The 26,309-nt window shown below is 47.5% G+C and overlaps 1 protein-coding gene across 1 annotated transcript; it reads left to right on the top strand.

Annotated features, from left to right (window-relative positions):
• The first annotated feature begins 247 nt into the window (after nt 1–247).
• Nucleotides 248–24,954, top strand: trim37 (tripartite motif containing 37). Its single transcript, XM_056593600.1, has 25 exons — nt 248–771; nt 1,494–1,534; nt 2,461–2,562; nt 2,997–3,037; nt 3,278–3,394; nt 3,671–3,758; nt 5,355–5,477; nt 6,742–6,865; nt 7,234–7,301; nt 7,696–7,820; nt 8,815–8,865; nt 11,113–11,194; nt 11,357–11,433; nt 11,782–11,961; nt 12,158–12,272; nt 12,692–12,883; nt 12,973–13,106; nt 14,095–14,177; nt 15,977–16,165; nt 17,674–18,003; nt 18,566–18,724; nt 19,745–19,985; nt 21,130–21,221; nt 22,895–23,011; nt 23,498–24,954. Exons 2-25 carry the CDS (start codon nt 1,514–1,516, stop codon nt 23,554–23,556), a joined length of 2,910 nt encoding a protein of 969 aa, XP_056449575.1. The 5' UTR covers nt 248–771; nt 1,494–1,513; the 3' UTR covers nt 23,557–24,954.
• The last annotated feature ends 1,355 nt before the right edge of the window (nt 24,955–26,309 follow it).

Genomic DNA, 26,309 nt, shown 5'->3' with positions numbered 1-26,309 from the left:
CTAGAGTTAATAGTCAACAATTTTTTTGTTCTTATGGTCCTAATCCTCTTCCGTAGATTCTGCTTTGAATATGTGGATGACGATTTTATATTTTGCACGACATGTGGAGAATAAAGTAGTATTGTATTGAATTGTATTGTGTTGTCAAGTTGTCCTCTTTTACTTTGAAAAGTGACCTACTTTATACCATCCGGGCCTCTTATTTTGAAGGCCGGGTTGTGAAACCGGAAGTGTGGTCAGTGTGTCCTGTCTCCAGCTTCCCCAGCGGCTGCCGACCATGTTAATGAGTGCGGTGGTGCGGCTGTAAGATACTGATGATACAGGGGATACTGGTGTATGAGGACCTGGAGAAATACCACCGAGCTCCAGGTACAGCGGAGTCTTAACGCGACGCTATCCGGTGGCACAGCGCGTGTCTGAGGGGTTCTAACGGATAACGGTTAACAGACGGTTAACGGCTGCACCGTCTGCAGAACCCCCCGGTAGCTCTAGCCGCTCTGTGAGGTTACCTAGCTACCAGCTAGTGTCATCACCGTGAGGTAACCTAGCTACCAGCTAGTGTCACCATCCTGAGGTAATCTAGCTACCAGCTTGTGTCATCCCCGTGAGGTAACCTAGCTACCAGCTAGTGTCATCACCGCTGCTAGTGTCATCACCGTGAGGTACCCTAGCTACCAGCTAGTGTCATCACCGCTGCTAGCGTCATCACCGCTGCTAGTGTCATCACCGTGAGGTACCCTAGCTACCAGCTAGTGTCATCACCGCTCCGAGGTAACTGAATGGGTCATAACTGTAACGCACGGCGTGTATCATCATATCACTGTGTTTTTTGTTCATACTCCGTCCGTTCACGATAAAGACCCGTTTTATTGCAATTGGTTTTAATTGGGGGGGAACTGGAACTGGCGTATTGTTACAGGTTGGTTCGTAACCACTAACAACAAATTATGCTGGGGCCTTACCCTTTAGTAATATACCAAGATGCTGGGGCCTTACCCTTTATTAATAGACCAAGATGCTGGGGCCTTACCCTTTAGTAATGGACCAAGATGCTGGGGCCTTACCCTTTAGTAGTAGACCAAGATGCTGGGGCCTTACTCTTTAGTAATGGACCAAGATGCTGGGGCCTTTCCCTTTATTAATAGACCAAGATGCTGGGACCTTACCCTTTGGTAATAGACCAAGATGCTGGGGCCTTACCCTTTAGTAATGGACCAAGATGATGGGGGGCCTTACCCTTTATTAATTGACCAAGATGCTGGGGCCTTACCCTTTAGTAATAGACCAAGATGCTGGGGCCTTACCCTATAGTAATGGACCAAGATGCTGGGGCCTTAGCCTATAGTGGACCAAGATGCTGGGGTCTCACCCTCTTAAGCTTTTCAAATGTTTTTTTGATAATATGTAATGTGGCTGACGTGTGTCAATGTGTAATGTAAATTTGAATGACAACTCTAACTTGTTGTAAATTATTTATTTCCCCCTTCATTTAGAAGGACTTAAAGTTGCCGACATGGACGAACAAAGTGTTGAGGTGTGTATAAATGCATTGTAGGGAACGATTATTATTTTTATTTTTTTACTGTTTAGGTAAATTATTGTATTTTATAAGAATTGATCGGAAGAAAGGTTATATAAAATGCAATATGTCGCAACATAATTTATGAATGAAAAGCAAAAATGCATGCTTTGAAAATGTATGTCATGTTACCCTTTAGAATGTCAATATATCACAGCACATCGTTTAATTGGATTGTATACTATTACTGTTAATGAAATGATTAGGCCTACATATTGCAAGCACATTTTAAAAGCCTGATAATATTAAATTGAGTTAAGAAAAGTACATTCTACAGAAACATTTTCTCATTGAAACTGAAGTAGAATCATGTTAATGGATGAGTTATTTTAAACATGTTCCAAAATTACCAATGCCACAAAAGTCTGAATGCCATCGTTATGGTTAATACAGCTTCATGAAATAAATTACTACATGTGTACATCTACACATTTTAGATTTTTACAACTTGCTAAATATCCGCTAGCAGGTGGCGGTAGAATAACATCTCAGTCCAGTCTGACATTGCCAGCAACAATCAATTATCACACAAAACTGTATATGCACTCTGCCCAAACACCAACACCCTACTTTAGAAGTAGGCCAGCACTGATTTGGCAATAACCACCCACATGCTCGGCACACTGGCCTGAGGTTGGTGTTTGTTAAGTAGCCTTTCAGATAGAAGTGTTGTGTGCCAAGCTCGTTTGTCGGTGAATGTTTGAAATACTAAAACTAGCAGAAAACGGGTTTTTAGCTTCTATGCCACACAAGCCATATAAGAGAAGGATTTCACAATGTATTGCCTGGTGTGACCGGGCCTTTAGAAATGAATGTTTCTCATGGGAGGATGTACTGGGTGAATGCCCCTGCAGTTGGCCTCTGTCCATGTGTGTCTCCAGAGTATTGCAGAGGTATTCCGCTGCTTCATCTGCATGGAGAAGCTGAGGGACGCCCGCCTCTGTCCCCACTGCTCCAAGCTCTGCTGCTTCAGCTGCATACGGGTAAGCCCCACTACCGCTTGGCGTGTGTCTCAAGCGCTCAGCGCGTCAACAGCTTTTGGCGTCTGTCTGGCTCGATGCCGGGATTCTCCAACTTTACACATCAAGGTTCAATCCATTACAACCTAAACCCTGGCCTGGGCCTTCCTAACTTTGTGACCTAAAACATGTTTGAAGAGTTAAACGCTGTATTCCCTTCTGTTGTTTGGCCAAATGCCAAACCTTGTTGAAGAGCGTCGATAATAAAACGGCTTATTTTTCAGTTTTGTGTTGCCAACGCGTGGATAATAATAATAATAATAATACATTTTATTTAGAGGCGCCTTTCAAGACACCCAAGGTCACCTTACAGAGCAACTGTAATGAGCCTGTTTGTTACTGAATGTATTTGAATGCATACCGGTCACTTACCCATGTGTCCTCTTTATTTTGGAAAGCGTTGGCTGACTGAACAAAGAGCCCAATGCCCACACTGCAGGTAAGCTCCTGTCCACCAATGGTAACATCATGAGTTAGGTTCGCTGACGGTTGTATTCCTCATTGAGGCCCCTGTGTACTTGCTGAAATGTCAATGAAATCAGAAACGGGGTGATCCCACAAACCCAGTGCTGTTTCTTCTAGTCTTAACCGATGGTAGCTTGTAGTATAGTAGAGTGTCAGGTGATGGATGGGCTTGCTGTGAGTGCATGAAGTCCTAACGCGGGGATCTTGTCCCCAGGGCTCCGCTGCAGCTCAGGGAGCTGGTGAACTGCCGCTGGGCCGAGGAGGTGACCCAGCAGCTAGACACGCTCCAGCTCTGCAGCCTCTCCAAGCACGAGGAGAACGACAAGGACAAGTGAGGCCCCCCCCAGAGGCTCCCAACCACCTCTCCCCTTCCCCTCCTTGCTTCCTCATAGCGGCCCTGTCCAATGTTTGGTTTTTTTCAAGGCAATTTGGTGATTTTCTGGTTGGCACATCCCTGTGGGACAAACCATAATTTATTAAGTAGAGGAATTTTCAATGCAATGAATCTATATACTTCCCTAATATATTATTATTATATATATAGAATTGGACATAAGAGTTTCCATAGCCTAGCATGATTGCTCACATTGAGGTGTGTCCTGTCCAGGTGCGAAAACCACCATGAGAAGCTCAGTGTGTTCTGCTGGACCTGTAAGAAGTGCATCTGCCACCAGTGTGCTCTTTGGGGAGGCATGGTAAGACACACATTTCAAACAAACACACAAAACTAAATTTGCTCATACAGATGCAGGTGCAGTCTACTTGAGATGGATACTTTACCAGAGCATTTAGCCACAAATTCACAACTACTCAGAAGGTCTCAGTATCGGCATAGCCATTAATCCCATATCAGACGAGCATCAAGGTTGACATTAGTGTCAGGGTCAGAGTTTCAGAGGTTAACCTAGTGTCAGAGTTCATTCTAGTATCGGACCTACCCTGGGCGCTGCTATACTCAAAGATCCAAGCTCAGCCGCACCAACCATCAGCCTCTAGTCCTCTAGTCCTAGTTGAATAACAATAAGGTGATTTGATGCACTGTCTAATTTACTAATAATTAGTAATGTCAAGCGCTTAAAATATTTAATCGCGATTAATTGCATTAATGTCATAGTTAACTCAGGATTTTTTTTCTATGCTAAATATCCCTTGATTTCTTTGTCCCATTAATTGTTCTCATTTTAATGCTCTTATCAACATGGAGAAGTTCATTGGCTTGCCTTGTGCAAATGTTTTTTTATTGATAACAACATTGGCATATACTGATCAAAACAGGACGATACAAAAAAAAAAGCCTATAGCGCAATTAAACGATGAACATACAAACATGCCTTGAACATAGCAGTCAGGCTACTGCTTCTTTGTTTTGAGGCAAAGAAAAAAAAACAACGCTGTTAAAATTGGTTTGCGTTAACGCCGTTAATAACACGTTTAACTGACAGCACTACTAATAATACATAATACTTATTTCACTAGTGCCAGACAGCAATAGGGAAACAAGGACGAAAAAGTGATGGTATCCTGTTCTCTTTAATTTAAGATGACGTCCTTTTGGCATTACTTAGCGGCCAGCTGCAGATAACACAGATTAAGTCTACCCTCGTGTCTAGACGGTCTCAATTTAGCTGTGGCGCTTACGGCAACCCTTAGAATGGACACAGGGCTTTTCACTCGCTAATAGCTGCTGGACGGCTATGGTCAACAAATTACACTGATGTATGCTTTTGGAGTTTACCTAAAGCATTAACTCTTCCTAACTATCCCCTTTCGTGGTATGAATGTATGCATTCATCTGTACATACAATAAATGAGTCAGTGTAACGGTTCTCTTCTTCCTTACTAGTTTTAATGCATTTCTATTATTCCCACAGCATTTAAGATATAGTTATTATCATCCCCCTCAAACGGCAGTATTTAAAACCTGTGGTTCATCGAGATTAATCACAGCCTGTAATCTGATTCACTTGATTCAAAGTTTGAAGACAGCCTTGATTCTCCAGTAATCACATTAAGGCCCAATCCCATTTCCCCTTACTCCTTCCCCTTACCCCGCGCCTCCCACTTGTTTTGATGGGGGAAGGGGTAAGGGGTAGAAATGGGATTGGCCCAATCCCATTTCTACCCCTTCCCCTTACCCCTTCAAAACAAGGGGGGGGGGTAAGGGGTAGAAATGGGATTGGGCCTAAATTATCCATTTTAAACTGAGCCATTATGACATGAACTCCCTTCAGGACCAATGCTCGCTCTCTAGTAGGTAGCCACTGAGCGTGTTTGTCCCACCCCCCCTGCAGCACGGGGGCCACACCTTCAAGCCCCTGGTGGAGATCTATGAGCAGCATGTGACCAAGGTCAACGAGGAGGTGGCCAAGCTGCGCCGCCGGCTCATGGAGCTCATCAGCCTGGTCCAGGAAGTGGTAAACCCTCTGTGTGTGTGTGTGTGTGTGTGTGTGTGTGTGTGTGTGTGTGTGTGTGTGTGTGTGTGTGTGTGTGTGTGTGTGTGTGTGTGTGTGTGTGTGTGTGTGTGTGTGTGTGTGTGTGTGTGTGTGTGTGTGTGTGTGTGTGTGTGTGTGTGTGTGTGTGTGTGTGTGTGTGTGTGTGTGGTTGGTTTAACTTTCCTCGTTTCGCTCAGGCGCTAAGTGTAGTTCAGATTGCTGCCTCTAGATGGTGATATTGTATTATTGATCCTTTATACAATGGCTTGCTTTGGTGAATACTTGATTCTGATTGGATGGCGGAGTGTTGATTAACTTTCCATGCCTATAGACAGGAAGCCTATTGGATTTAAAGGGGATCTTTTTCCAAGGAAGCTTTTTTTTTTCTTCTACTTGTTCAGCTGTCTGCAGGGGCTTATGGGTAGTGGAGAGATGTCATGGAAACCAAGTTAAGATATATATTACAAATTCTCAGCAATGAAGGTAAAATATTTACCTTCATTAGTTGTAACATCACAGAAGAGCTTCCCTCATCAAACAGCACGTGAAATGTGATATGGGTTGGCCGGAATTACTGACTCAAGAATTTTCAACGGGATTCACCATGGGAAAATACTGAGGGGAAACTTACTACCCATATCCATGACGTAATCAAAGCCAAGCAATGCTCAGAAACTTTATACCTGTCCACATTATTTCTGTTAAAACCATTACAAACTACACATTATTAACAAATAAGAGATTCCTAAATCAGGGTTCCGCAGAAGTTGCGTAACTAATCTGCCGTTGGCTTGCCCACAGTCGGTACTTTTCTCAAATGTACCGTTAACAAAGTGTTCGTACTGTCCAGTGTTGCTAATTATGTTTTTGAATTGACCAGGAATAATAACATCTCCTTGCCGTTAATAAAGGTCAATGGTAGAATGAGGTTTGACAGTGTCTGGTCTGTCTGGAGAGCAGCTCCCAGGCTCAATGCGGTCCGCCACTGTCATTTAAGAGTTCTGTAGAACCTAAGGCATCCACAAAAGTGGCCCAAGTATAAAAGACGCATAATCGGCAAGGTAATAGCTGATCGATGTTGACGGCATTTCTTACTAATGGCTCTCAAATCACAGCTCCTGAAAGGTTGTCTGTTGAATAGGCGTGTTTCATGGTGTCTCATATCGGGCCGTCCTCACCAGGCAGGCCCGTCCTCACCAGTGTGGCCTCTCCGTCTGTCGCCCTGTCCGTCTGTCGCTCTGCTCAGGAGAGGAACGTGGAGGCGGTGCGCGGGGCGAAGGACGAGCGAGTGCGTGAGATCCGCAACGCCGTGGAGATGATGATCGCACGGCTCGACAACCAGCTAAAGAACAAGCTCATCACCCTGATGGGTAAGCCTCGGCTCCACCGTGTAATCACACACACACCACACCCTCTCCCCGGTTATTTAAAGACCCTTCTCTGTTGCCTGGTGATGGCGCAGGCGCTGCCAACGTTGCCTTGAGCATGGCTGTATTTTAAAGTAGCGAGTGGGAATCGTTAAATGTCGTCGTCTGCAGTGGCACTAATGAAGGCCCACCGGGCACAAGTGTCCGGACGCACACACACATGCAAGAACACAGGAACACAACTTCACAATTTATGGGACAAGTAGGTGCTAATGCATACCAGCCCACAGTCTGAATCGTTTCGCCATTTAAATGTCAGACAAAGTGTTTTGTATACCTCAGAATTAACAAGATTCACTTCTTCTTACAAGGCCAGAAGACCTCGCTGACACAGGAGACTGAGTTGCTTGAGTCCCTCCTACAAGAAGTGGAGCATCAGGTTTGTAATTCCCTTTGCACTTGTCCCTCTGAAAAAGTGCATCCTGTTTAATTAGCAAGACGGCGCCGGAAAGTGTCCGACTTGTGTCTTTTCACTCATGAACTCATCTCTCACACACACTCCACTCACTCACTCACATTATTTCATCCACTCAAATCGGGGCAAGTGTACGTGAATGCGGCCATCTTCACTGAATGTCTTCTCTGGGTTTTTTTTTTGTACGGTTTCTGAACATGACTAATGGTGTGAGAGAATAAAACCTCTCCCTGCGTAGGCAGGCTAGCCCTTGCCATCTTGTACACCTGGTAAGAGCCAGCAGGTAGGCTTGCCTCTAACCACTCAGAGTGGGTATACTTAAGATGATGATCTCCTCTTTTTGTTATGTTCTCCACAGCTCCACTCCTGCAGTAAGAGTGAGCTGATTTCCAAAAGCCCCGAGATCCTGCTCATGTTTCAGCAGGTCCACCGGAAACCCATGCAATCCTTTGTCACCACGCCGGTCCCACCGGACTTCACCAGGTAGCCTTGAGAGGGGAATGGACTACCAAAGGCCCACATAGTTCGTCTGCCCAAAGACCTTTCTGTATCCGCTGGTCATGTCAGCCTATGCAATACTCAATTGAGTGTTACTATCGCCCAGACATCACTTTCTAATTGACTTGGGATATTTCAGATTATATTTTGATTTACAGCATTTGATATCCGAGGTCAACAGTCTTCTCGTTAACAGCATTGATACATAGCCATGAAAGACTCCATTCCGCTACAATCTTATTAGTAATTACATTATTTTTTTAATCTTTAATGTAACATATGACAAAACCATTTGCTTTACTCAATGTCTTGGCTGTATTTAGTTAACGAGCGTGGTAAGTAAGTTACGCAAATTGAATATTGGAATACAATCAATACTTCTCTATATACGGTCTATACTTCAGTTAAAAACATCATGTATATTTGGTAGCGACACAAGTTGTGACCTGCATCAGGAACGATACACAAACAAGGGTTGGGCATGTCATATGGACCAGTATGTCTGGAAAATGATGTATTTCAAACTGAAAACATACAAGTAGAAAGTATAATGCTGCACTGTCTTGAGTGAGATCAGGAAAAACGCATCAGAAATTATAAATAACGTTCTTCTGCCTAGGCCCAATTCTAAATTGGATATAATAACGTCCTTAAAACAGTGAACTCCATAGCCTTACTTTGGAACGGACACAATTGGGTGATGCTGGGTCAGCCACCTTGAATGTGTTGTTTGAGTTGCAGCATGAATAAACAGACCACATATTGAGTTGTTATGTGTGACTACAGTCAAGTCCTTGTTGATCGTTCACCTAATCATTAACACTAGGTTGTTGCCCAAAAATGGCTTGATAGCTTGCTATTGCTATCTGTTTAGTTGATTCAGTTCAAAAAGGTTAGCTTACCCTAACCCCTCTTATTTGTATTCTGCGTTGATGTATTGAAGTTAAGGCAGAAAGGTTTAACGTCTCCTCTCCCACAGCGAGCTGGTCCCCGCCTACGACTCCAGCACCTTTGTTCTCGCCAACTTTAGGTGAGTCAGTTTGATGTTTCTTTTATTTAATTTCCTTAGACCTTCCTTAGAATGTCTAATTTCATTCCTCAACCAGATATAAGTGGAACGAATTCAGGGGTTGTCAACGTGTCAAATGCAGTAATGTCATGATATTCAGAAAAAATACTAAACTCGATTTTAACATTTAGCAAGATCTGTGTTTTTTCGGATTTGTAAGTGTTTCCTCATTACATTTACATTTAGTGGATTTTGCTGACACTTTTATCCAAAGTGACTTTCACCCATTCATCCACACACCGACGGCGGATCAGCCACACAGGGCGACAGCCAGCGCGTCAGGAGCAGTTAGGGGGTGCACTCACATTAGGCCATCTGGCCGTGGCCGTGTGGCCGTTTTCACACCTAACCGTGCTCAAATGGCCCCATTGTTCTCTGGCCTGCACTCACACTAGGCCATCTGACCGTGGCCGTTGGCCGTCGCAGCTGTGGCCTGGCCACGGAAGGCTCTTGTACATACGTCATCACGTCGTAACACGTCATCACCAAGCGTCCGCTGCAACGACCATAATAAAGTCTGCCGCCAGTCAGAGTTTTAACAACAATGGATAACAACACAGAGAACACCAACAGTTGAACCGCTTGACGCAATGTTTACCGTTTAATGGGAAAGAAGGCTCGTCGCCTTTATTATGTCCGTGGTCGTCGCATTGACTATACGTCATCCAGCTCAGGTTGCGTAGCCGTGCGTGTGCGCGTGTCGGCTCATTAGCATCTGTACCGTAGCGGCCCGTGCCGTAGCAGCACACCTCTCCCAAGTGGCCAAATTGGCCCGGCCTGGCCAGACTGGCCACACTCACACTGGCAGATTTGAGCACGGTTAGGTGCTAAAACGGCCACGGCCACGGCCAGATGGCCTAGTGTGAGTGCACCCAGGGGGAGGCTCAGGGACACCTCGACACTCTAGGTGGAGCCGGGATCGAACTCGCAACCTTCCAGTTACCGCATTAACACTTTAACAAAATAAGAGAGATCTAGAAGTCTGAATCATGAAAGATAAAGACTTTATTATTACTCGGGAGCAAGTAAGAACAGAGCCGAGTTGGTTTGACAAAGAACTGAAGAGCCACTGCTGGACCCCTACTTATATCTTCATTCTGCACGTACGCCATCCATACATCATTACTTCATCCCATGTACTATTCCCTTAAGTGGAGATGTACTGTACCCCCGGGTCCGCAAACGGGGCCTTCACCGTATTTACGCTAGCTACATACTGTATATAAAACATGTCAAGCTCGGGGTTGGTCCATAGGCCACTGTACTCGTTCACATCCTAAAGCTGCTTGGGGGAGAGTGGTACTGGTTACTCAATGTTTCTCCACACTTCATGTAACGTATAGGCATGATCAAATTACATATTGTCGTTGAATGTAAGAGTACATTTCTCCCATGTTACCAGTCAACCCACTCTACCTCCTAAACAACTGTCTCACCTGGTATTAGGGTCTCAGCCTGCATACTTCTGAAAAACATGTTAACCTTCCGGTTACCAGTCAACTAGATTGACTGTCAAATGCAGCAAACTGGGTCGACTGGTAACCGGAACTTGTCAACCAGACTGGTTACTAGTCAACTGGATGGACTAGTAACCGAAAGGTTAACATAGTTTTGGGATGTATGGAGGCAGAGTCCCCAATCCCTTTGTATTACTAGCATTATGATGTACCCCATACACATAACGCGGTCAGGATAGTCGTGGTCTAAAATGGCCCTTGGGCCATTGAGTCCAGCCTGTACACGGGGCTTGGACCCATGGGGCTGGTGGTCACAGAGACCAGCCTGTACAGGGGCCCAGACCCATGTACAGGCTGAGGGTTGACCTCAGTCCGAGGCAGCAAGGAGTTCTAGCAGAAGTGCCATTCTAGCAGCCAGGTTCCAAAACGAATGAAATTTGCTATTTTACCCACTATACAACCTTTTTGGGATGTCGCAGGGAAACGCCCTTGCCCCATCCCTCTCATCACAGGATCACAATCAATGCGTCACTCACCATGAGACGACAGGGACTAAGTTTCAGGATTTGTGTAGGGGATTCATTGCCATACCAAACAATCGTATTGTAATTATGAATGAACTTATCCCAATGGAACTTAATGAAATCTTGTCGACTGACTTTCAAAAGCTGCCAATAACGTGTTCAACAACTGGTGTGTCTCTGTGTCTCTGTGTTTGTGATGTGTGTATCTGTGCTGTGTATGCGTGTAGCACCCTGAGGCAGAGGGCAGACCCTGTGTACAGCCCTCCCCTTCAGATCTCTGGACTGTGCTGGAGGTTGAAAGTATATCCCGTGAGTAGCCACCAGCATCTATTGTGTACCGTACCACCACCCATGTGTGGTACGCCTTTCCCCTACAAACCACACCCTGTGAAATTGAGTCTGGTATGTGAGAGGCAGCAAACAGAATAATGTGTTGACCGGGACGCCGTCCTGTCTGTCTGTGTTTTGTAGGACGGGAACGGGGTGGTCCGTGGTAACTACGTGTCGGTCTTCCTGGAGCTGTCAGCTGGACTACCTGAAACATCAAAGTACCTCAATTGCAGTTTATTTCTTCTGTTTGACGGTTCTGTGTTTGTCTTAAGATGTACATGTATATTTTTTAATACATTCCTGCCGTCCACACGAAAATTGGGTTTTTGGTCACTATAACTGAGCTTTTGGAAAACATAGCAATTATTGTCTCATTGGTATTGAGCATTCTTCTATGGTGCATCTTTAGGACGCTTAACGGCCACCTACTGACCCGGCGTGCCCAAGCGTTTTCAATAATATTCTCAAACTCTTGCGGATGTTGTGGTAAATGCTTTTAACGAAATTGAATCTATATATTGTGAAGTGGAATAAAGCCTTAACTATGCATGCCTGTCTGCGCCCAGGTATGAATACCGCGTGGAGATGGTCCACCAGGCCTCCAGCGACCCCGCCAAGAACATCATCCGGGAGTTTGCCTCGGACTTTGAGGTGGGCGAGTGCTGGGGCTACAACCGCTTCTTCAGGCTGGACCTCCTGGCCAGCGAGGGCTACCTCAACATGCAGACGGACGCCCTGGTTCTCCGGTGGGTCGCATCGCCCATCCTGTTGGTCACGTCTAGGGGCTTTCAAAGGAAACCCTAAGCGACCATGTGCTACAGAACTCATTTTCTCTTTTGACCGCCACCATCTCAAGAGGTGCATAGGTCTGTGGGTCGACACACCACTGGTGGACTGACCCGTTTGGTTGTGTTTCATACTTGTCCCCACGGTGCGGTATAGGTACCAGGTCCGCTCGCCAACCTTCTTCCAGAAGTGCAGGGATCAGTACTGGTACATCAGCCAGCTGGAGTCTGCCCAGTCCAGCTACATCCAGCAGATAAACAACCTCAAAGAGGTGCGTCTTGACCCGCCTCTCTCCTCATCAGCATTTAAAGCTACAGACACAGAAGCGGCACATTTGTGGGAAGCTCATTTTGGGACTGGCTCGTAGTGGGTGTAATTCTGCACCAAGGTTGAATTTTGGGAATGAGTCTTCAACTGCTGTATTAGGGGCCCGCTAACACCTATATAAAAGCATCAATTAAGTAGCATGCCATGGGACCTTTAAATCGTAAGGAGAACAACTTAAAATACTGCTCGGGAGACTCTTGAATTAAATAAAAAGGTCAACTAAACTGTAATGTGTCAGCTAGCTTTGTGATTCTGGCTCACAGCGTTGTTCCGCTTCACACTGAAGCTCAGGGCTCGTCGTTAGAGAAGGATGTAGTTGTGCTGGAACAAAAGGTGCTGAGGGAACGTGTGTTGCCCTTCCAGCGCCTGGCCATCGAGCTGTTCCGCAGGCAGACGTCGCGCAGCTCCTCGCCCCCCGACCAGAGGCCCGGGGGGGGCCGGCAGCCCTCAGAGAGGGAACCCCGCCTGGGGAAGACCGAGGACGTCTTCCAGGTGGTCTCCACCGACGCCAAGGAGCGCGAGCAGGACGAAAAGACCCAGCAGGATGACTCCAACGTGAGTGGATGCACCCCTCTGCTTCTGGGGTCTGAAGCTGTGTCGGTGGGCTCGGCAGCTGTGTACGAACCGATGTCCCATGTTTCTAGGAGCTGTCGGACGGGGACCTGGAGGTGGACTGCCTGACGGAGGAGGAGGTGAACCCCCTGGACGGCAGCAGCACGTCGGCCAGCTCCACCGCCACCAGCAACACGGAGGAGAACGACATCGACGAGGAGACCATGTGAGTGGCTGAGCTCAGGGCGGCCTTAATGTGCCACTGAACCAAAACGTCTTCACTGATCTTAAACATGGTCAAATGTGTCATTGTGTCCAGGTAACTGATATAACGGCGTAATGCAGAAAATACCCAGTGGTTTCTTAACGTTGAACGTTACTGATGTCTCCCATCAGACTAATGACTTTTTATTAATGATACATCGTTTGATGGTGTTCACAGGTCAATATCAGATATTTCATAAATGTTCTTGGTCTAAAGTGGTCATACCCAATGCCTGATGCAGAGGTCAGCTATAGCAAAGTACGCTGAGGACTTGCCACAGGTTCGATAAGGCCTTTGTTGTCCAGTAGGGGTGTCTGGTTCTGTGTTGAGTTGGAGAACGTCTGGGGTTATCCACGGAATTCCTCTAGAAGTGGTGTGTGTGTGTGTGTGTGTGTGTGTGTGTGTGTGTGTGTGTGTGTGTGTGTGTGTGTGTGTGTGTGTGTGTGTGTGTGTGTGTGTGTGTGTGTGTGTGTGTGTGTGTGTGTGTGTGTGTGTGTGTGTGTGTGTGTGTGTCCCTGTTAGGCTTTGTGCTGTTGTCCATCCCGCCCACTCACTCATAGCCCTCTGCTGATGAAGTGAGTCATCCCCCCTCTCCCCTCCCCTCGGTTGCTCTGCTAAAGCTAAGCTCTTTGGAAGAAGGCTGACACCCCAGTGCAGCTTTGACACCGCTCTCCTCCGTGATCACAGATTTCCCCTGGACATACTGGTGGCAGGACAAATGAACAAAATGTTGCGCTACGAAACATTATAGACATGCCCTAGCCCTTCAGCTGGATGTTAACAAATCTTGCATGGCTTAATGCAACGCAGAGTTAATACACAAACTGGGAAATAAAAAGGATTTGGTTTTTCACTTGGATTTAGCAGAAGAGTCCTTTTGCTCTTGAGTCGACGAAAAAAATTTAAGAACAATATTTCATTGAGACATTGAAGAGATTTTTTTGTGCAGGTCAGGGGAGAATGATGTGGAGTTTGGCAGCCATTTGGACCCTGAAGAAGGAGAGCTCCCCGAGGAGCTGGCCGGCGCTACAGGTAGCAGCCCGGCTCTCTCTGTACTGTGTTCTTTTTTCAATGCTAATGCTGCGCAAGTGGTGCTTTTCTAGATCACACCTCCCAACAGTGGTGGTCGTGTTGCCGGGGAGTATGGGATGAGTCATGGTGTGTTTAAGCATCACTGGCTGTCAGCGCAGCAGCAGGGGAAAGCAGGGCTGTTCATCCCATCACACGGAGCGCCAACCAGCCTCCTGTCAAATGTAAAGAGTTTTTATTTGGAGAATACAAAACGCCCCGTTTTTATTGCACAGTAAGTCTCCTAGCCTTAAAGTGAAACTGAAACAAAAAGGCCAGTGAGGGTCGGTGTGAGTAGGCGCTATTTACCCTGGTACCATGCCCCAACCCTGCAGGGAATCCACATTGAAGAATAGTTTTTTTGACAAAGTCCCCTCTTCTGCCATTAGTGCATAGCCATGGAGGATCCCCCCCACAGCCGGTGACGTCACCAGGGCAGTCTGACACAGTGCAGTCTGTACAGTTGCACATGCAGCACAGAGATATGGGATGATCAGGGGAACAGAGATCTTGGTGGTCGAAGGAGGAGGAAGGGAGTGTGTGACTGCCTCTCCCCAGTAGGGATGGGTCGGTCGTGAACGATTCGTTCACATCGAACGAATCCCGAAGGTGAACGACGGGAACTGATTCCCGAAACAAGAGAATTAATTCATTTGATTCATATATTTTTTTAACATAAAACAAAAATATGGTCACGTAAATAAAATATACAAACGAACCGAGCGCCTTCTCCCCGCGACCTTATATTGATTGAGTCTAAAACGTTCTCAAAGATTCAGCCAATGAGAGTACTACAGCAGGTAGCAATCGCGTTGCCATGGCACATGGGTAAACGAATGACAAGGCACCGCCACACAAGTTAACTAACGATCACTGTAGGCTTCAATATCATGCAAGCACTTTATACGTTTGCTTTTTATTTTGTTCTACAACGCAATTGCATGCATTTAATAAAGTATTGTTTTACCGACCATGGAAATGGTCGAACTGCGTAGTTTAGGCCAATGCTACAGACATTTTTTTTGTTTTCCGAGCGCACCGTCACTGAAAACTTTTTTGTTTCTTCTTCTACCCTTATGGTAGGGCAGGCTGTGAAAAAGCCTTATTTGGCGGGCAAACCCAATATTTGTAAGCAAAGGGGGGGAGATTCCCTGTCAAATGACGTAATCTGACTTAACGAACGAATCAAACAAACAAATCGTGATAGTGAAAGGAAAAGAAAGAACTGTGGAAGAACTGATTCCCGGAAAATAATCTTTTTGCCCATCCCTACTCCCCAGGGTGGATCAATGGATATTGCAAGACCAGACAATAAGGGGCTGCATTACATCATAGACATGCAGACTGCAAAAACAGTAACAACAGCCTGGAGTTTACTCATCCTGATGGCACATATAGGCTGGCCGCCTTCATAATGCCAATAAATAAGACGGACTCTGTAGTCTACTACAGCCCCATTGCTCCCAGTCTGTCTCGTCTTTCAAAACTGTAATTGAGAAGCAAATCCTGTTCAGTATCTCTCTGGCTCCGCCTCAGTTTTTGAGGTGGCTTCAACAACAGACCTTGACCATACAAGAAGTAGTTACAAGAAACGCGTATATGTAAACAATTCTGCTGCATTGTTGAACTTCGTCAAACTTCGTATGACGTAGTTTAAAGGAGTTCAACAACACAACAGAATGGTGGGAAACATCCTCTGGGGAAACATCCATTCCACGAGGGTAGACGGTCACCCCCCCCGGTGCCCTTGTCTCCTGCCCCAGGCGGCTCCAACCCTGCGCTGTGCTCTCTGCACCGCGGCGGCCCGGCCTGCAGCACGGGCAGCAGCAGCAGCCTGCTGGAGATCGACCCGGTCATCCTGATCCAGCTGCTGGACCTGAAGGAGCAGAGGAGCGTGGAGTCGCTGTGGGGGCTGCAGCCGCGGCCTCCCGTCTCCCTGCTGCACAACCAAGGTACTGGGGGAGGGATCGGCCTTTTAGAGGTGCTGCAGGCGGGACTTGAAAGCTGCTAGAAGAGTGGACATTGGGAGAATTGCCGTAGCCATTCATCAGGTGTTCGTGGGCGAAATGCATTATGAGAATATATTTTTAGAGTAGACTCTGCGAGCGACCAATTACATTCAGGACCTCTCCCGCTTCATTTCTGTTAGAGGATCCATCTTGCCTGTCCAGTAGGTGTTTGAAAACCCCTACTGGAAACATTGGGAGTGCGGGAGACGATAGGGACGGGGGCATTTTTTTAATCATGCTCTTTTTTTTTGCTCTCTTCACTAATCTCAAATCTTGCCTTTTCCGACTTCGGATGTTTACATTATTTGAAGGCTCTTCCGAATTGTTGTATCCCTCAACCCGTCCAAAGAACAACCACGCCACACCACACCATCGATGCCAAGAGTTCAAGATGGCTGACCATCAGCTTAATGCTTAAAGATATAATTGTGATCAGACCATTTAAACTGTAATCCATTGGGTTGGTTTCACGCTCATGCATATCCCTCTGTCTCTCCGTGTCCCTGTTTCTGTCCTTGTCTGTCTCTCTCTCTCTCTCTCTGTCTCTATCTCTGTCCTTGTCTGTCTCTGTCTCTCTGTGTCCCTGTCTCTGTCCTTGTCTGTCTCTGTCTCTCTCTGTCCCTGTCTCTGTCCTTGTCTGTCTCTCTCTGTCCCTGTCTCTGTCCTTGTCTGTCTCTGTCTCTCTGTGTTCCTGTCTCTGTCCTTGTCTGTCTCTGTCTCTCTGTCTCTGTCTCTCTGTGTCCCTGTCTCTGTCCTTGTCTGTCTCTCTCTCTCTGTGTGTCCCTGTCTCTATCCTTGTCTGTCTCTGTCTCTCTGTGTCCCTGTCTCTGTCCTTGTCTGTCTCTGTCTCTCTGTGTCCCTGTCTCTGTCCTTGTCTGTCTCTGTCTCTCTGTGTCTCTGTCCTTGTCTGTCTCTGTCTCTCTGCGTCTCTGTCCTTGTCTGTCTCTCTCTCTCCGTGTCCCTGTCTCTGTCCTTGTCTGTCTCTCTCTCTCTCTCTCTGTGTCCCTGTCTCTGTCCTTGTCTGTCTCTGTCTCTCTGTGTCCCTGTCTCTGTCCTTGTCTGTCTCTCTCTCTCCGTGTCCCTGTCTCTGTCCTTGTCTGTCTCTCTTTCTCTGTGTCCCTGTCTCTGTCCTTGTCTGTCTCTCTGTGTCCCTGTCTCTGTCCTTGTCTGTCTCTGTCTCTCTGTGTCCCTGTCTCTGTCCTTGTCTGTCTCTCTCTCTGTGTCCCTGTCTCTGTCCTTGTCTGTCTCTGTCTCTCTGTGTCCCTGTCTGTCTCTCTCTCTCTCTCTCCGTGTCCCTGTCTCTGTCCTTGTCTGTCTCTCTCTCCGTGTCCCTGTCTCTGTCCTTGTCTGTCTCTGTGTCCCTGTCTCTGTCCTTGTCTGTCTCTGTCTCTCTGTGTCCCTGTCTCTGTCCTTGTCTGTCTCTTCCTCTCCGGTCTGGTCTTCGCCGCCAGCCCACGCTCACCCCCAGTCCCACTCCAGGAAGGAGAGGGAGCGGCGGCCCCAGGCGGTGAGGCGCTCGGCCCCAGACTCCAGCGTGCTGATCCGCCTGAAGGCCCAGATGGCCGAGGTGCGCAGCAAGATGTCCGACGTCAAGTCCCAGGTGCTGGAGCCACGGCCGGCCGGGTCGGCTGAGCCCCAGGCCGGCCTGTCGGGGGTCTTCGGCGGCACGGGGGACGAGGGCCCCCCGCAGCAGCCCGCCCTGGAGCTGGCCGTTGGGCACCACAGCCCCGGGAAGATGGAGCAGCTGGGGAAGGGCTCCCACTCCCGGCACAGCCGACCTGGTGAGCAGTACCCCCACCTACACACCGTCCCCATCGGACGGATGGGGGTTGGTCCTCTACACTGATGAAAGCACATTGACCGCCATGTTGGCTTGCTTATTCTCTAAGCTGTGCTTATCGACAGAGCGCTGTCTATCTTAGAGGGGTGATGTCGAGCTTTTTCGACTTTTCCCTTGTATGTACTGTTGTATGTACTGTATGCATGTTTTACGTTAGCTAGAAAAAGTCAGAGCCAGGGGGAGTATTCGCGCCCTCCGAGAACGGCCCTCAACAAGTGTGTGAAACCGCTCAAACTTTACTCCCGTAGCAGTGTGATGTCACCCAGTGGGCGATGCGGGATACAAATCAGCCCGTCTTTGAAAGCTGCTGAAATTGGTTTTGCAGAAATAAACAGTGTGAGAATAATAAGGGGTATATCTAACATCCAGGCATGTGACTCAAATGCAATTATTAACCCTGAAACAGCATGATCTGGGATCTTTGACTCAATGATGTGGTGTTATTTGCGACGTTGCTTGCCGAAGTGAATTTGAATCATGTTTTTTTTACTGTTGTCCTTCAGCCAAGAAGTTTGTGTCTCCTGCGCCGGACGGTGGCGCCGCCCTGCTGCTGAGGAGGAGCGGCGAGGAGAAAGACCCCCGGAACAGAGGTCTGAGCGGGGCCCCGTCGACCGCAGCCTCGCTGAGCCTCTGTCCCCGAGAGGGCCCCCCCGCAGCCGACGGTCAGCGCCCAGCAGCGTACAACTCACCCACGTTGGCCCCTAGACACTGACGACCCGCTGCACCTTGGCCCCTAGACACTGACGACCCGCTGCACCTTGGCCCCTAGACACTGACGACCCGCTGCACCTTGGCCCCTAGACACTGACGACCCGCTGCACGTTGGCCCCTAGACACTGACGACCCGCTGCACCTTGGCCCCTAGACACTGACCACCCGCTGCACATTGGCCCCTAGACACTGACGACCCGCTGCACCTTGGCCCCTAGACACTGACGACCCGCTGCACGTTGGCCCCTGTACACTGACGACCTGCTGCACCTTGGCCCCTAGACACTGACGACCCGCTGCACGTTGGCCCCTGTACACTGACGACCCGCTGCACATTGGCCCCTAGACACTGACGACCCGCTGCACGTTGGCCCCTGTACACTGACAACCTGCTGCACGTTGGCCCCTAGACACTGACGACCCGCTGCACGTTGGCCCCTGTACACTGACGACCTGCTGCACCCTGGCCCCTAGACACTGACGACCCGCTGCACGTTGGCCCCTGTACACTGACGACCTGCTGCACCTTGGCCCCTAGACACTGACGACCCGCTGCACGTTGGCCCCTGTACACTGACGACCTGCTGCACGTTGGCCCCTAGACACTGACGACCCGCTGCACATTGGCCCCTAGACACTGACGACCCGCTGCACATTGGCCCCTAGACACTGACGACCCGCTGCACGTTGGCAAGTTTCCTACCAGAACTGTAAGCCTTACTTGAAAGAGGTCCCGGATGAAACATTCCTTATCTCATTTCAACAAATGAAACTTCTTAGTTTGATTAGAGGCTTCTAATCAGGGGAGCGCTGACCTGAATAAGCATCCGACTGAAATGATATTTCCACAGAGCATTTCTCACTGTGGCGGACACGCCTCCTAACGGCTCTCTCTCTCTCTCCCTTGTAACATCGGTGTCTCTCCTCCGTGCTAGCTTCTCTTTGACCCGTTGACCTCTCTCTCTCTTCAGTCAGCCTCCAGGCGGACAGCGGCCACAGCTCAGTGCCCTCCCTGAGCGGGGGCTCCCCTCAGGGGGGTTGCTCCCCTCTGGGGGGCTTCACCCCTTTAGGGGGCTGCCTCCTGGACCCCGCCTCCAGCTCCAAACAGCAGACGGAGGAACGGAAGGCGCTGTACGCGGCCTCCGGAGCCGAGGCTGACCTGTGCTCTGTGGGAGGAGCCAACTCCACCAAGAGCTCCACGCGGGCCGTCGGGTACGAAGGATGGACATACTAATGACGTTTCAACTACGATTCGGTGCGGCGCGGTCCGCGTTTCCTCAGCCAAACGTTGGTCAGGGTCCGGCATTAAGCCCACTGAGCCCTACCTATTTTTCGATACCCCTCTGTTGGTGTACCAAGCGGCCTGAAAGGGTGACGAAAAGGTGGAGCTACACACGCCGTCCGTCGATTGGCGATAGAATCGTCACATCTGTGCGACTGGGGGATCAAAACAATCCAAACACGGTACCCGCAAGGTGTTTCTGGACAACGGCGAAAGCTTTGTTTATTGAAGAAAATGTCACGCAAACGTCCTGCATTCTTGCTCTTAGTTTAATGTGTCGCATTCTTCTTTTTAGTTGTATTTATTAGCAGGCCACACTGTGTCGCGCTGCTATGATGTCACGATGCTTACGTAGCTGCCACGGCGATCGCCATCTGGCTTGAACCCCGCCCTACCATAAGGGTACTGTCGGTGGAAAACGTGAGCCATAACCAAGCTCTCCGGCTCCCGAGCCAAACCACGCCGCACGGTGGTAACGCTGCATTAGATACTGGGTTAAAGGAACCGGGACACACTCCGTCTTGTCGATCGTAAATCGGGAACCTGCACTGACGAATAAATGACAGCATTATTTTTGGTGAATTCAACTTGACGCATTCCAACCTATTAAACCAATGATACATTTACTTATTTATAAGATATCATCAACTTTGTGCCCCCGTTGATGTTGGTTGTTGAAAGGTAAATAGAAAATTAATTTGTGGATATGTCTTCCCCGGCCTCGCGGAGCCAGCGTCTGCATTCACTCCGTTGTAGGACCCACTGGGGGGGCTCAAACCGGCCACCACACCGGATGTAGAGTGGGGCCACCCTACCCTGTATAAGGCAGAAGGGTGGTGTATTGGGACAGGGCTTTGGTTGTGGAGCAGACTTTATTCTGGCATGCCCAGCAGGATGCTGCATTTCTTTCAACATTTGACTGCCACTCATCAAGGTTGGATTAAGGCTCGCATTGTAAAGCAGCAAACGATAAAGTGCATCCCAATACTTGTTGGATGAACGTAACATAAGGCGTATGGCCATAAAAAGGCAGGTTATTTAAATGTGCTTGTTTTGTGTCCCTCTGGTCACCAGGCCCAGCGTGCTGGAGTGCAGTGAGCCTGAAGGGAGTCCCCACCAGTCCCTGCTTGGCCTCCTGGAGGGGAACTCTTCCCACCTGCATGAAGGTGTGCCCCCCCCCCCCCTCTCCCACAGGCTGCTGATAGCATGTCAGTGCTGTTCCCTGGCTGACAAGATGAACCCACTGCCTCTCAAGGCTGCTGCTCATAAACACTCATTTGACAGGCAAATGTGCAGCGGTAAGACAGGGATTAGTTTATTTAAACAATGGCCCTCTCAATGGCAATACCCAAGCCAAGTAAAAACAGATTAATCGGGGTGAACATTGAGTCCCTAGTATATGCCCTTTGCACCTTATTGGGCATATTCAAGGTGTTGTAGATACGGTTGTAAAGCGGGAGAGCAGAAGAGGGCAACATTTGTCAATTCTAGAACCAAGAAAACCTCAGCTCCTCTCTCCGGTTCTCCACTGTTAAAGTGTGTCTTCAACACACGGTGGTTGACCGGCAACATGGATTCCCTGATCCATTAGGGGAAGAGATTCTCTCTTGTCGTATGTCTCAACAGCACTTTTTAGTGTGTGTGTGTGTGTGTGTGTGTGTGTGTGTGTGTGTGTGTGTGTGTGTGTGTGTGTGTGTGTGTGTGTGTGTGTGTGTGTGTGTGTGTGTGTGTGTGTGTGTGTGTGTGTGTGTGTGTGTGTGTTCAATCAATTTCCAGAATGTATGTGGATCGGGTTATATTAAACATTCAATGTGTTTACACGCACACTGGGGAGAAAGCAGGTTGGAGGCAGAATTGTCTTTCCATAGGTAAACCCTTGTGCCCTGATGTTATTGTCCATGTTTATATCACGCCCAGGGTTCAGGCAGTTTTAGGTTTCTGCACATGTAGCAAGCTGTTTTGCATGTGCCTCACACAGTCAGAGATATTTGCTTGGCTCCTTAGGTCTGGTCCAGACCCCATCCTGGGGCCGACCTAATGAGTATGGTCTGCCCCGATGGAGTCTGGACCAGACCCTATCGGGGCAGACCATACTCATTAGGTCAGCCCCAGGATCCTGGGGCAGACCTGCTCCGGACTGGGAAGTCTGCTGTCTGCAGTGTGTTTCGGGTCTTCAGTGAATCCAGTTGTCTGTACTTTGTATTGTCTTCTGCCAGCATGATCTAAGGGGCGTATTTCCAAAGTTAACACCATTAGCCAACGTTCTCAATGTTACAATTTCATCAAAGTGAAATGTATTCAGTTGAATCAAGCAAGTGTAGAAATGGCCAACATGGCAGCTACCAAGCTGTCTGACTTTAACCTCAAACCAACCCGCCAATACATTAAGAGAATAGATCCCTGAAGGAGCATTGGTCAACACACTCTGGGACAAATGAGGAGTTGGCGTTCAGATCACAGGGCGTCTCCACGTATAAAACAGGAATATCAAAGGGCCACAAATGGGATCTTTAGTAGAAGTCATCCTGTCAACACTAGGCTTCATTCAGTGTTGCAATCGCAAGGATCCAACACCACTCAATGAGTCCACAACTGTTGAGCCGTCTCATACGGACCGTAACCCGGTACTTTAGTGTGCCAGGGGCTGACGTTACTCCCTCAGTGTGGTCCTCATATTAACCTCTGCCTAACCTGTTTGGCTGAACCCCAATAACGGCTTAGTTCAGTGATTACGAGGACAAAGGCTGACTGTTGTCTTTTTGAAAGATTCGTCCCCATCTTGTGTATTGGATTAATGAATGTGCTTTGGTGGATACTGATTGTATGTTGTGCTCCTCAGGCCACAAGCAGTCTCTGCACCTGCTGCCAGGGATGAGCAGCGACAGTGAGATAGATTGTGACTCGGAGGACGAGGACGCAAACCTCTCCTACGACATCCAGTCTCTGCCTTTTGCAGGTGACTCAACAAACGCACACACACGCACATTTAAAGGAGTGAAAAGATGATCCCGCTGTCTGTCTTCCTCTATATTGATTTGACATTCCTTGGTTATAACGCTTAAAAATGATAAGACTAGTGGGCATGGGAGACCTTCACCTTGTGGACTATCATGAGATCAGAAAATATGGGTCATTTAAAAGTGTAATAAGGAACAGAACTCAATGATTAGTATCATGGATACAGGTCCTTTCATAAGAACATAAGCAGTGAAATAAGGAACAGAACTCAATGATTAGTATCATGGATACAGGTCCTTTCATAAGAACATAAGCAGTGAAATAAGGAACAGAACTCAATGATTAGTATCATGGATACAGGTAATTTCATAAGAACATAAGCCGTGAAATAAGTATTTGTGATTACAGTCCACACACTGTATCTGGTAATGGGTGAAACAATGGAGATGATTGAACAGTAACCAACGTGTTCTTCTTTCTACAGAGGAGCAACTGCTGCCCGAGGACCTGGCCTTCAGCGCCAGCCAGCCCACCGACAGGTGATAGGGTCTGCCCCCCGGGCTGGGTCCAGTACCTCGCTCTGATTGGCCAGATGGCTGCAGAGAGCAGCAGATGGAGGAGTACACGCGTGAAGTCTCCCGGAGAACCGATGCGTCCACTTTGTACAATCTTATAGAGCAGCTCACCTGGAATGTCTTTCAGGACGTTTAGTTTGAGTTCTCTACCGTGAGCACACAGACTCCTGGTCAACCATGTATTTAATGCACTTTTTGAGTTTTTACACTGTTGATTACTGACGGAATATGTGCTATCCCTGTATTTCTGCTCTCAAACTCATGGGAATGAAACTGAAATCAAAGCTTGACCCCACATCAATATTTCCACTATATCACCCCTTGTGTACACCAACCTTTACACCCGACTGCCGGTTTCACAAAGACGTAAAGTCGATTTGTAGGCAGAGCTGTCCTCCTGTTTGCAGTCATCTGGCCTGAGGTTGGGAAAAAGGTAAATATTGTAAATATTTGAAACTGACCGTCTAATTCCGCCTTTATCAGCAGCTCATAGCGGCTGGCTTGTTTCAGGCCAGTTTTCGTTGGACGAGGCCCGCTTTTCTTTACACCTTGTGAACGATGCTTCACCACTCATTTTGTTTCGGTTTTATTGAGTTGTTATGCAGCGTCTCAGCAGCAGATGTGTGGGAGAGGTTCCCATCGCTGCCATTTAGTCGTATTTCACTTTCCTTGTTGGGTGGTTTTATCAGTCCTCTCACTCCCCATAACTAAAGTGTATTTTCATTTGGGACCATTCTTATGTAGCTCGTGTCTTATGGTGCATCACAAACAGCCGTGTCTTGTAGTGTAAGGATTACTGGGTCGGGGAGGTTCTTGTTCACAAGGGACATTGAGGTGGATAAAATGTCGGCAGTGCATGCATCTTGCATGAAGGAATACTCACTGGTTTACATTTGAAAAATCTTGAACTCCGTTATAATTACGTGTGTGTGTGTGTGTGTGTGTGTGTGTGTGTGTGTGTGTGTGTGTGTGTGTGTGTGTGTGTGTGTGTGTGTGTGTGTGTGTGTGTGTGTGTGTGTGTGTGTGTGTGTGTGTGTGTGTCGTGACCTAATTTCCTTTAGGGAATCTTCTGAGGCAAGTTAGAAACTGAGGATGGCTTGTGTGATATAAATGTGGGGGGTGTGATTGTGGGTGTGATTGTGTGGGTCTGTATGACTTTGTATCATTCCTCACTCTAAAGATCAATCTCTTGCTAACTCAATTCAGTCTTGTAAATTACACAAAAACACACTTCTGTGTTATGAGTTGTGTGTACTATTTCTGCGCTATATCACAAGTTGTTCCTTCTAATGCACATTATTGATTTGTTTGTATTTGTGTGTGGCATCAGATAAGTAGAATAAAATATTTAATTAGATTTTTTTGGCTCTGTTTCATGCATATATTATTGGTGACCTCAAGCAGGGACTGCTTATCGTATAACTGTGACCCCATTCTGTGGTATCTACAGCTGCACGTGTGTGTGTGTGTGTGTGTGTGTGGCAACATAATCCTAATAAGTAGGTCTCTCGTATTATGCAGCAGGATTTCTTTCACACTGTCTTTCAGATGTTGATAAAGCAAATCCATTTCATCACTGAATCCAATGTTCTCAATCAATAAAGCTTTGATTTAACCAATTGCCAAATTAGTACTATGCTATGTAGTTTAGTACAATGCTTACAAAACGACTACAACTTAGGCACGGGCAATTTTAGCTCTAGTGTCAAGAGACCTAACACTCATCAAGAAATTGGTTGCCTTTATTTATAGAGTATATATATTATGAACGTGCATTTACATTTTATCATCCCTTCTGTGATGTCACTCAGGTCTGACATCCATATTCTTAATCAACTCGTGGTTTATCAAATGATTACTTGAACAAGCCTGCTCCCAAAATTATTTCTTTAATTTAGACATTTTTCACAATCGTGCTATTTGGTTGTGGCTTAGCATTGTTGTGTACAATTGTTTAGTGAAACGTTAACATGTTTGCCATCTTGTCCACCGAAGGACACTATCCTGATAGTCATCCCGAGTTTCTATTTAGTTTTGCTTCATTCTTTTTAAAGCGTGCGGGGCCAGATTAGGTCAAGGGGCTGAACCAGGCGAAGAGACGCCTGAGGACAATAGGAGCTTCTAGTGGGGGTGTGTTGATGCCAGCACTAGACAGGTGGAGGCTGCCGCTGCTCTCCTAATAACAGTGTCCTGTCCTCCCTGCTTGGCCCACTTGAGGGCTTAGTGAAGGGTATTCACCAGAGGGAAGGACACAGATGGGTCTTCTACTGACGCATAACACACAAGAGGTTTGCCAGAGTTGTAAAAGCCACTTGTTTTTTGTATGTATCCAACGTCTATTTTATTTTAGTGGTTATATATTTTTGAAAAATAAGCCAGAAATGCATATACTAGATCAGGGCATCTCTTCCTGATTGATTCCGTCTTCCCCGTCAGTCACAGGTGCGTAGAATGCAACACTTCTTTATGGCAGAGCACTGTGGAGGGAGGGGTCGTTTTGCGTTATTTCGGATAGTTTCAAAGTCTTGTTCTCTTCCGCTCCTTTCTACTCCTTCCCTTTACAACTTTCAAATAATACCTCCGGCCACTTACTATATTTCCTAAAGAAAAAACGATATTCGACCTACAGCGCACGCAATGACTTTCACTTTCAAATTAAAATATGCAAGAAACATCACAAGCGTCACTCTTTCAAACAATGGTTTACTCTTTCCTACTTAT

Source organism: Gadus chalcogrammus, chromosome 7 (genome assembly GCF_026213295.1).
Source record: "Gadus chalcogrammus isolate NIFS_2021 chromosome 7, NIFS_Gcha_1.0, whole genome shotgun sequence".
NCBI lineage: Eukaryota > Metazoa > Chordata > Actinopteri > Gadiformes > Gadidae > Gadus > Gadus chalcogrammus.
This window is presented reverse-complemented; position numbering and strand designations above follow the sequence as displayed.